The following is an 11,913-nucleotide window of genomic DNA, read 5'->3' on the forward strand; positions in this document are numbered from 1 at the left end:
ATCCACATATAATCTAGGGGAAAAAATAGTCGCGTTAAAGAAACTACAGAGTAATGAACTGTCCTCAGTTTGCAGTCCAGAGAAAACCATTAACACTTTCCTGATGAATTAAAAAAAAAAATTGTTTCGAGAAGACATTCTCAGAATGTTTTAGGTACCAGTAATTATTAAGTCATTTATATTTGAATAGAACTGCTGAAATTTAAGTTAAAGTGAAACAAAATGTAAAAAAAAAAATGTTAAATGTTAAGGACGAGTAGGAATAAAAGGTAGGTTTTTATTACAAAGGTCAGAGAAAAGATTACGATAAGTAGTGTTTACTAACGCTTTAATTCGGAAAGCATGAGTTGGAATAAAATCGTCTATTGCCAATAGTCAATCTATTACTACTGTCTGCAGGAAGTTCAAGGGTTAGCGTTGCATCTTAAACCGGAACACGTGTGTGATGTGACTGTAAGTATACGGGATATTAATGGAAGAATTATTCCTTAAAAACTATTGAATTCCGTTTAACCATTTTTAAAACCACCATAGATTTGCTTCCACTTAGTTCTTCAGTTCTTGGACAATTATTATTATTTTTTTAATTTTTATTTTTTTACAGACCTTCTTGCATGTAGGAACTGTAGTGTGTGTGAAAAAATATTAATCACGAATCTCGATCACGGGTTTATATGATAAATAATAAACTCTAAATACTATGCTCATTAAGCAAGTTTGTACCATTGTGTGTGTTTATGAGAGCTATTTTTATTCTGCTCATTTTAATCCCACTGATCCCAAATCAGTCAGAGTTACATAGATAAACCACAGTGTGATATAAGTTTAAGCTGATATACATGTTTCTGCAACATTACCAAGCATTACTAAAACAATTTTGTCGAAATGACCACAATGATTACAATTACTATTTAATTACAATTATAATTACTTTAATGGTGGGTAATCAGGGCTTTGTTCAAGGTAATGTCACTAGAAGATGGCTATGCATTTACCCTATGAGTACTATGTGTGTTACCCTGGTCCTGGAGAACTCCCTGTCCTGCACATTTTAGTATTTTCCCTACTCCCAACACATTAACAGTCTATAAATCACTTAAATAACAGCACTTCCCTAGGCGGACAGGTCCATTAATAAATCTATGTGCAATTGTTAATTATTGGTTTGTGATTTCTCTGTCCCCTATTTTCTTATCAGCTTGACTTGCTTTAAAAATGACTACCATCTACTCAGGCATCCATCAAAAGCTGAACAGCCATCTTACACCATGGCCAGATAAACTGAAGCTGGCTCGATTTGCATGGGTGTCCAGTCAGTGCTTTCTTCCAAATAAGGAACAGGTTTATATTCATTTTCTTTCTCTTGGTTTAGGATTTATTTCAGTTCACATATATGCAATTATTTGCAGTATCTACACAATCTACTATGTGTCTAAGAATGCACAAATAATAACAACTCTCAGATCGCACGTCTTTCATTGTCATTTTACCCTTTTTTTCCTGTCGTTTTTATCTTTCACTGTTTTCTGTCCGTTTTCCTAGTTTTTGTTTGACTGGGTTGCTCGTGCCTTTTCGGGTTACTACACCAAGAAAGTAGAGGTGCCACAGGAGGTTGTGGATGGCTTATGGAATTACCTGAATGAAATTCTTCATAGTAAGAAGCTTTGTACTGTCCTGAGCACAGGAAAGACCATTAACATACACCCAGCAGTTCCCAAGGTAGGCACAATACAGACCGATTTCAGGTTTTTGATTTAGTTTGTATTATGTTGTGTATATTTGGGTGGTAAAATTGTTTGTTGTTCAGAAATACTTTTTAAGATTTAAGTTTTAATTGTACTTTTTGCCTATTTGTTTCTTTTTTCATAGATGATCAATGAAAGGATTCTGGAAAGCACTTCAGGAACGCTGTCTGTTAACTTGTCCACTATATTGAGTTGTTGTGAAGGTCTCTTGAAGTTTCCTGTCCTCGCTGTGACATATACTGCCAAATATGACCTGCTGGTGGAGCTTGTGGTTAGGACCTGTGGCGTGGCCTGTTTTCAACTTCATCAACAGGAATCTACAGAGCCTCTTTCACTTAAGGTGTTTGAGGTTCTACATCTTATATTGAGCACCTATTTGACTGTGCAAAGGCAGCAAGGAAACCCAAAAAGAGTTTTTGTTCAGGTGACAGAACACTTACTTCAGCCACTCTGTCTGTTAAGACACTTACTAACCTCTAGAACATGGACAGAGAAGGATGATTCAAGGATCCGACAACACATGAGCAAAGAGATCCGGAGCAAAGTGGACTTGATTATTCAGTCTGCTCTTTTCTATCATGAACATCTACAGTACTACAGAGAAGAAGTTCTCCCATCAGAACAGAAATCAGGTGGAAAAAAGGGATCTGCAGGCAAAACTTTGCTTTGCCCTGTTGCAACCATTTTGTCAAAGCTTGTCCATGGGCATGATGCTAATACAGAGTCTTTCTTTTATGGTGTCCAATCCAGTTCTCTGCAGATGCTCTTCAAATTTGCTTTGGATGCATTTTGCAAAGGAGGAGAGAACAAGATGGTTTGCTTTTATATTATGACAAAGTTTCTTAGTGCCCTAGACTTTACAGAGGATTTCAACATCAAAGAAACATTCAATGAGGCAAACTGGAGCTTTGCTCTGCTTGCCTTAGAGAACATTCTGAACTCCTGTTTGGCTGGAGATATCTATAATGTAGCGGCAGATAAAATACATCATGGGGAGATACAGTTAAAGTTCTACAGGAAAGTGGCTCAGCTTTTATTCAATAATGCTCAGACAGGCATCCCAGCCTGGTACCGCTGCCTGAAAATACTGCTGGCACTAAACCACCAAATTCTTGAGCCAGATCTCGACGAGCTTGTCTCCTTGATCTGGGTGGATGTCGACAACGTGGAATTTCGGGTAAAGAAAGCTAGAGAGATTCTTGTTTGTGCAGTTCTTCAAACCTATGCAAAGCTACGCCAGCTGCCAAAACTCTTTGAGGAACTACTGGTCGTAATCTGTCGACCAGCTGCTGATGAACTGAGACAGGAGATATTGCCTGAGGCTTTGCAGAATTGCTTGAGTCACTGTCTCTTAGACAACCCTCCTAGCCAGAATCTCGAAATCTGCAACCTTATTCTAGAGAAAATGCAAAACGATCTCCCTTATGTCCAAGAGGGAAGAAGAGAATCTGCACTAAAGATGTTTTCTCTGAGTGTTCTCATGCATGCAGTGGTATTTAGTCTTAAAACGTTAGATGACAGCACTCCTTTGCACATAGTCAGAAAAACTCAAAGCCTAATGGAGGATCTGTTCAAGTTTGTTAGGGATTTGCTTCAGCGTCTTGACAGAGTTTTGATTAGAGATACACTTTGGGTAGAGAAAAGTCACGAAGCAAGTCTTCTCCTTACTCACACTTGTCATGAGGCAGACACACTCTTTCAAATTCATTGCAGTAAATACACCTCCCCAGCTGGTCCAACTGGTGATGTCAGTCTTATCTCTGACACAGTACAGAAAGTTTTGCCACTTACAGAATCAGGAGGTCAAATAACTACACCACTGAGCAGGTTTCTTCAAAAGCATCTTGCGCTCCACAAAATGAAAAGACACTCACTTATCACACCTTACCTTGCTGTGGACATGGACACACAAGATGTCCTTTATGAAATTGCTCAAGTTGTGGTAAATAGTCAAGAACTTTCAATAAACCTGTACAATGACCAAACCTGGGATGGTCAGTTTTGCAGTGTTAATAGTGACACCTATCCAGTTGCTTTCTGGTTTCTTATAACCACCAACCTTCCATTAATTGCTCCATACCTCACACAGGAAGTTACATCATGCATAGCAGATGCCATTCTGAACTCCCTGCTTCAGGGTCACTCAGAAAGTAATATGGAGAAGACTGATTTGTCTTTCCGACTGATTTCAAAACAGTTGCTTGAAAGTACAGTTCTTTGTGAGTTGCCCAGTTTGCACTCAGCAGTGGTGACTTCTATCACAGACAAGATTTTTGGACTGCTAAGTGCTTCTGATGTACAGTCCTTTTGTCCCTCATTTTTAAAATCCTGCACCGAAATTGGTGTTTTACCTGAAGGCAAAGAAGGACTCATTGCTGAAATCTCATCCTCTTTTAACAAACTGAAAGCTATAGCACAAGAAATTATGAACTGTGCTAAAGCTGGCGCTTCTCTACCCATATCTGAAAAACAAGTAGACACACTTCTGCAGTTAATCAGGATAACAAGAGTCCTAAATCCATATGCAATATCTCCTGAAGATTACTTAGGACTTTTTTTGGGTTTGTTCTTCATGACACTTTGTCTCCAACATAATGAAAATGGGGCACTTACACTACCGGTCAACCTTTTGAAGGAGCTGTTTGGCCTCATGAATTCACTGTTAGTGGGGAAAAATTCTTATACAATCCTCAAAGCTATACATGGCAGTATGCTCTTGGAGGCGACTATGACCTCTCTTTTTTCACGTTTTGATAAGCATCTGTTTGAAAGTGTGAACAGCTCGGCTTGGTTTTCTTTCCTCCAGTCAGTCCAAGCTTTCATTCACAGTGTGACACGTGTTATTCTGGAGCGAAAAAGCAGCGTGCGAATCAATCTGGACAAGTTTACCACTTTTATGATTGATAGAGCTTGTGTTATTGGAATATCATCTGCAGACTCTGGGGATTGTGATGAAGCTCTTTACTCATTTCAGCTTCACTTAGCGACCTTCAGCACACTTTGCAATGAAATGATGTCAGTGCTTGGAAAAGGTCCTCAGCTGGATGAGGCTCTGACTCAGTTGTTGGGGAAAATAATCTCCCTAATGGGGCCTGCCGCTCAGACTGTGATGATGGGTAAGGCAGACAGCAGGCTCAAACAGCCATTCTTTATTGATGTGTTGACTGTGATGATCAAGAGTGAGCTAGCAAAAGTTTCTTATCAGACCCAGGACACTGGTGATGGTGACCAACAGCCCAAGTTATGCAACATAGCACTGTACAATAGCTTTGGCCAGCAGATTTTGGAGGAAATGTACCCAGCACCACAACCCATGGAGTTTCTCATTTCATCTCTCCATTATCTCTCAGCATTTTACATGGCTGCAGAAAAAACCCAGGAGTCTGATCTCCTCAGTCTCCATGTTAAGATTCTACAGTGTGTTTATAAGCTATTATCAAGTAAGCATCCAGTTGAAATGATCTTGTTACAAAGTTAAGCCTTTATCTTTGAACACTTTACCTAACTTTTTTAAACTTAAAATTCATGTCCCATAGAATCATGGCTTTCTGTATCAGAAGTAAAAGAACTGGAAGTCCCACTTGGAAGCTTGCTTGCTCAGCTAATGGTCAGGTCTTCAGAAGAGCAACTCCAGTCATTTTTTTTCATGATCCGAGATGGACTTGTTGCATCCCAGATTGAAATGGGATACCACAAGGTGAGTTAATGATTCAGAATTTACATACTGTCAAGAATATAACATTTCTGCTCAACCTAAATATGTAAATTATATATCGACTTTGACAGGATGCGTTTGCAACTGTGACTTTAATAAAGCTGCTTGCCAGCTGTTCACTGTCTGAAACCACCTCAGAGATGTTCTGGCGTATTGTTCCTAATATCATGTCTTCACTTGTAGTGAGTATTTCATTGCAGCCTTTGTTTAAATGTTTGCAATTTGTTAATCAGATTTTTTTTGTTGAATATTGTGCTGGCACAAAAAAACTCTTGTACAGTGATGCCTCGAGATACGAGTGCTCTGACATAAGAATCTTTTGAGATACGAGCTGTGATTCGACCAAATTTTTGGCTTGAGATACGAGCAAATTTTTGAGATACGAGCATCCGAGCCGCCGCCGCCGAAACAAAGATCCCCAACAACCTCGTGTGCGCTGTTTCCCCGCCTCAGCTTCCCGCGTCTCACTCGGTTAAAGCCGCCTTTCCACTGCACACGACAAACGACGGCCGATAAACAGGAAGTCATTCATTTCCTATGGAGAGTCGCAAAGGTGCCGACCATCTGCGGGTCCGTAATTTTCAGATCCGTTTTAAGCGTTGGATCCGTTGAAAAATTTTAACTTGTGCGACTACACCGCATCTGATATGCCGACCGGACAGGTTATTAAAAACGATTGGCAGATATTAGTGAGGAAAGAGTGACAAAAAAGGCAAAAACAAGTGAAGAGAAAAGCGATGAAGAAAATTAAGCAAAATTAATGTAAAGAAGACAGAAATTGTAGCAATTAAGTTCAGTTAAGTTAAGAATTTCAGTTCTGTCAGGACCACTTTGTCAAAAGAGAATTTATTAGATGATATGCATACAGTTAGTGTTGGCGGTATGGTTCTGTTCTGGGCAAAAATCCACGCTCCCGTCCGTGCGCATGGTCAGAGCGCGAAGAGCAGCATTTTTGGAAAGTAATAAATGAATGAATTGATAAATAAATAATTAGAGAGAGAAATACGTGGAGATTTATGACGTAAACTGGTACAACGAACACAGGTTCCGGCTCGGTGGAGTCAGGGTTGGAGGAGGGACTTTAGATCGCAGCGAAGCGCTAGAGCGGCTCTATGAATGGGAATTTAAATGGTCGGGTAATATGGATGTCGTAACTGGATTGGTGCGCGTGATTGATTAACAGCTGATGCACGCTTGACGACGTGACCTGCCAGAACTAACGCGATGCTTGATTTAAGTTCGTTAATTTTAGTGAAGTTTAGTTAAGTTCCATTTAAGTGTAAAGTAGCATTAAGAGTGTACAGTAGCAAGTACGTACTGTACGAGACAAAATTCCTCCTGTTTACTCCTCCCTCAACCTCCGTGCGCATCTTCCGTAAAGTAAAACCAGTAAAGTATTTTTTTTAACATTCTCTTTTATTACTGTATGTTTTTATACAATATTTGTCATTTATATATACAGGTACTGTATATTTTTCATATTCAAAACACATAAACAAAACAACTGGAGTGGAATTTTGCGAGCTGGAACGGATTAATGGGATTTCAATTAATTTAAACAAGGAAAATTGTTTCGAGATACGCGCAATTTGAGATACGAGCAAAGTCACGGAACGAATTAAACTCGTATCTCGAGGCATCACTGTATAGCCATTCAGAATCCCACTCTCACTGATCTATTTGCAGTGCTGCCACTGCCTAAATTAATTAATGTCTGTTTGCCTTTAAATGGTGTCACTTAATTAATTGGTAGCACATAAAGTGTCTGTAATGAAATGAAACTTCATGGAATATTTTGTGCCCTGGCTCACATATTTGATATTTGCCAGGTGTGTATAAAATTCCTAATCATGCAGATGTAATACACATTTAGTAAATATAAGTATGATATCTTTAAGATTGCAGTAACTGTACCTATTTTATTTAAATTTTTTCCCAGTTTGTGGTAAGAGCGTCTGGTCGGGTGTCTGCTCTAACCAGTATATTGACTGTGCCATTGGTAGAGACTCTAACCATACTGCTCCGTCAGGGAGAATCTCACATCTCTGACCCGCACCATGTTATCTTGGTGCTGGGAGCACTCGAGTTTGTGCCTCTGGAAAACCAATGCATAGACGATTACTTTTCAGCCTTCCATGCCATCCATGAAGCCCTGTATGCAATCATCCTGTGCTACCCTAAAGTAAGTGACCTTCGCCTGGCTTAAATTGTGTTTATAAGGGGTGGTCTTACTACAGAAATGAGTTTAGAGGGAAAATGATTTGAGCTTATTAACATTTAAACTGTATGTAATATAATTTAAAATATTAGTGTACACTAACAGTGCATCCAGAATCTGCAGACAGCGGTGGGGTCATTTTTAATATTTAAAAGCATGCTATTCAACCCCTATCTTTTGGGGTTGCTTTTTTATTTTATTCTGTTTTGTAAAATTTTAGTCTTCACACAAATAATAAAGGTTCACTTATAAACTTCTACAAAAGAGATAGTTATGTGCCAAAGTGCTTGTTACAATTTTCACTATTATTTTTAACATTATTAATAACATTATATTTTTTTACATCATTAAATGATATTCCATAGTCCAATAGATAACTTCAATAATCATTCACCCTAAATAAGAATTTAAATTATAAATATATTAAAAATTAAATAGTGTGTAAACCGTGAACATTGATGTATGATAGTGAATTTAGCTGTATTCCTGTGAAAGTATTTTCAGCCAACTATCCCTAGTATGTGATTGTCTATCTATTAATATCCATCTTATTTATTTACTTAATAAATTATTGGTTTAATTTTATTTATTTATTTTTTAAACTTTGTCTCTCATGTGGCATAGGTGATGCTGAAAGCTTCTCCAGTCTTCCTGAACTGTTTTTATCGTCTCGTTGTGTCCATCATACGTGAAGGCAGGCAAAAAGGGGAAAATGAAAAAGGTGCGCTATATCAGTCTTTTATTGTAACCATTATACTAACTGCTAACTGCTCGACCTCAAATCCTTTCAGTCTGTTTTTTCAGTAAAATAAGAAATAGTGGTTTAGACAATTTATTTTATTTTTAATTCCCAGTATGAAGTGTGATGAAATAATTACAAATATTACATATTACACTTTACACTGTGTAGTTGTATCAATTATTAACCTCAAGTATATGAGGTTATTTGTGGCATATTTGTGTTTACTGCAAGTCTATGATGTTTTATTACTTATTAGTATGATGTAGTACAGCCATAAGTAGAACCGGCCAACAAAGTCAAAAGGCATTTTAAAATAAAGCAGTATTCATTTGTATCAGGCAGAAAATTTGCACTACTGTTTCTATTAAAAAAGGTTCATAATATTTTAGACTAAAATATAAAGGATAAATATGAACATTCTAAAACAGCAAAAAAAAGCACCTGCTCTACACTTTTTTGTATTAATGCTTTGAAATGAGATATATAATATTGGCTTACGCTTTACCTGGTTTATTTTGAAAGTTCTGTTCAGACCATTCAGATCACTTCTCTCATAATTATTTGTTTGTTTTAGCTATAAAAGCCAATAAAATGATAATCATTCTTGCGTTTACTTAATCATAATACATTATTGCCTTCTTTAATCCCAGGAAAGGATTTTGAGAAGCTTTTACAGTGTGCCATGTTAGTGGAGCGGATGTACACCCATATTGGCAACACAGCAGATGGTTTCACTCTTCTGAACTCTTTCATTGTAGCTCAGTATGTCACTGAACTTCAGAAGGTAAAATCTTTTGTGGACAAACATTTTTGTCCCACACATGAAATATTTTCATTAATTCTAACTGTGTATACGTATTCTATGGTGGTGTAGCACAAATATTTCTCTGTTTACAGTTCAGTGTCCTATCCAAATACGTTAACAATAGTATTTTTAGTTTTGTCTAGTTTCATTTGAGGAAATTCAATCTTTGGTATTTTTTGGGTTAAATCCAAACAAATACGGAACTTCCGATTTCTCAGACCAATCATACAGCAAATGTGGTTACAACTTTAGTTTATACCTGTAATTAAAAGGCCTAAGAAGATGCAATCACTACTAAGAAATGTATTAATTTGATCATATATGTCATTAAAGTTCTGCTTAATGTATCTGTGTGTACAATAACTTGAATAACTGAATGAAGGCCATGCTTCTGTGTTAAATTTGTAAAGGTGACACTTCAACCAGAAATCAAGGCGCACCTGACCGAAGGCATCTACTGCATCTTGGACCAGTGTGTCGAACAGGACATAAAGTTCTTGAACAGGACATTGCAAATGGGGGTTAAAGAAGTATTCGGGGAGCTCTACAAAAATTACACACATTATCACAAATCTCAAAGGCAAGGGGAAGAGAAGTATACGGTCTAACCCCCTTGTTAACAAACTGGTTTTGTAAGAATTATTGTTATATTTTTTTCTATTAATGTTGTTTGACTTGCATAACAAGTGGCAGGGAAATAAATTAATTTTTGTGAATTCTGTATTGGTTTTAATCGTATTCCTCTCAAAGTAATGTGCTGTTAATGTGAATATACTATTTTAAAAATATGCATTGTTTTATTTATGTTAATCTTTGAGTGTACCTGAAGAAATATGTTTCTGAATTGGTTTCCATGACTACCTGGTGGGGGATAATGGTTTAAAAAGAACAGGTTTAAGACGAGAATGGACGACACTTTTACTCAGCTGTGTTTTGAAACTGGTGCAAGGCATTGTTGTTTCAGCACCATAAGGCACTTTGCTCTCTGAAGAGTTTCCTGAAGACATAAAGATCACAAATACTGAAATAACAAACATAAAGGTATCAAACTTTGATTTTAATGCTATGATTAAGGAGGTTTAAATGCACAACATTTAAGTGTGACCGAGTTTTTAAATTTCAGTTTGAACAGTTGAAAAAGAAAGGAATCTGGAGTTATTGCATATTTTGGAAGAGTAAGCTAGAGTAAGAGTAAACATTTAATCATCTGTATCCTATTTAATCGGATGCTTATTTAACTTTGTATTATTAAAAAGCATTAGGAAAAAACTTTGTATACCATCCATCCATCCATCCATTTTCTACCGCTTATCCGGGGCCGGGTCGCGGGGGCAGCAGTCTAAGCAAGGACGCCCAGACTTCCCTCTCCCCAGACACTTCCTCCAGCTCTTCCGGGGGAATACCGAGGCGTTCCCAGGCCAGCCGAGAGACATAGTCCCTCCAGCGTGTCCTAGGTCTTCCCCGGGGCCTCCTCCCGGTTGGACATGCCCGGAACACCTCCCCAGGGAGGCGTCCAGGAGGCATCCGGAACAGATGCCCGAGCCACCTTAGCTGACTCCTCTCGATGTGGAGGAGCAGCGGCTCTACTCTGAGCTCCTCCCGGGTGACCGAGCTCCTCACCCTGTCTCTAAGGGAGCGCCCTGCCACCCTGCGGAGGAAACTCATTTCGGCCGCCTGTATCCGGGATCTTGTCCTTTTGGTCATGACCCAAAGCTCATGACCATAGGTGAGGGTAGGAACGTAGATCGACTGGTAAATAGAGAGCTTCGCCTTGCGGCTCAGCTCTTTCTTCACCACAACAGACCGGTACATCGACCGCATCACTGCAGAAGATGCACCGATCCGCCTGTCGATCTCCCGCTCCATCCTTCCCTCACTCGTGAACAAGACCCCAAGATACTTAAACTCCTCCTACTTTGTATACATTTAATGGAAATAATCAGTCACAAACAGTACTGTGTATACATTGTGTTATATGTAAACAGCAGTGTTGGGCAATAACGCGTTACTAGTAACGCCGTTACCGTTACCATATGGTGCGTTTGTCCGTTACTTTTATAAATTAATTCATTTTGGCTGAAGTGTAGCCTACAGCCTAACCTGTTTACAGCAACGACGCATTGTAGGATTGGTGGATGCCGACCACTGTAACAATTGATTGGTTGACTTACCGAAATAGGCCAATCAGGATTGGCCCCTCCCTCTCTGCCGTGCACGCTACAAGATTTGAAGCGCAGTCTCTGTCGCGCATGCGCGCTCTTGCTCTTGCTCGCTCTAGATTCCGGTAGATTGTAACTAATTTGCGGGCATCAGGGAGCCGCTATCAATATGCGGGAGACTCCCGGAACATCCGGGACACTTGGGATGTCTGGTTTTGTGTTTGTATAGACCGGAGGTATTCAACTAAAATTGAAAGAGGTCCAGTAAGAGAAAATTTCTTGAAGCGAAAGTCCGGAAGATCATAATGTCTCACTAGTTAGTGTGATATATATTTATGTAGCCTAGTAGTTGTTTCAATATCTGCAAGCAATCAATACCTGACTGTCAAATAAAATAAATTCGGTACAATTCAAAAACTTTTGACAATATTTATTTTCACATAACATAGAACTGAACATATGTATGATTGTATATATGTATAACGTTCTCTCATTAAATACATAAAAGTAAGGCTACAATTCAAAAGAA

General features: G+C 38.5%; 1 protein-coding gene across 1 annotated transcript; it reads left to right on the plus strand.

Annotated features, from left to right (window-relative positions):
• The first annotated feature begins 399 nt into the window (after nt 1–399).
• urb2 (URB2 ribosome biogenesis homolog) lies at nt 400–10,096 on the plus strand. The gene is made up of 10 exons (XM_060872715.1): nt 400–453; nt 1,199–1,341; nt 1,543–1,719; nt 1,870–5,185; nt 5,282–5,442; nt 5,532–5,642; nt 7,400–7,642; nt 8,303–8,399; nt 9,071–9,204; nt 9,636–10,096. Exons 2-10 carry the CDS (start codon nt 1,216–1,218, stop codon nt 9,831–9,833), a joined length of 4,563 nt encoding a protein of 1,520 aa, XP_060728698.1. The 5' UTR covers nt 400–453; nt 1,199–1,215; the 3' UTR covers nt 9,834–10,096.
• Nucleotides 10,097–11,913: the final 1,817 nt, after the last annotated feature.

The sequence above is a fragment of the Tachysurus vachellii genome, chromosome 6 (assembly GCF_030014155.1).
Source record: "Tachysurus vachellii isolate PV-2020 chromosome 6, HZAU_Pvac_v1, whole genome shotgun sequence".
Classification (NCBI taxonomy): Eukaryota; Metazoa; Chordata; class Actinopteri; order Siluriformes; family Bagridae; genus Tachysurus; species Tachysurus vachellii.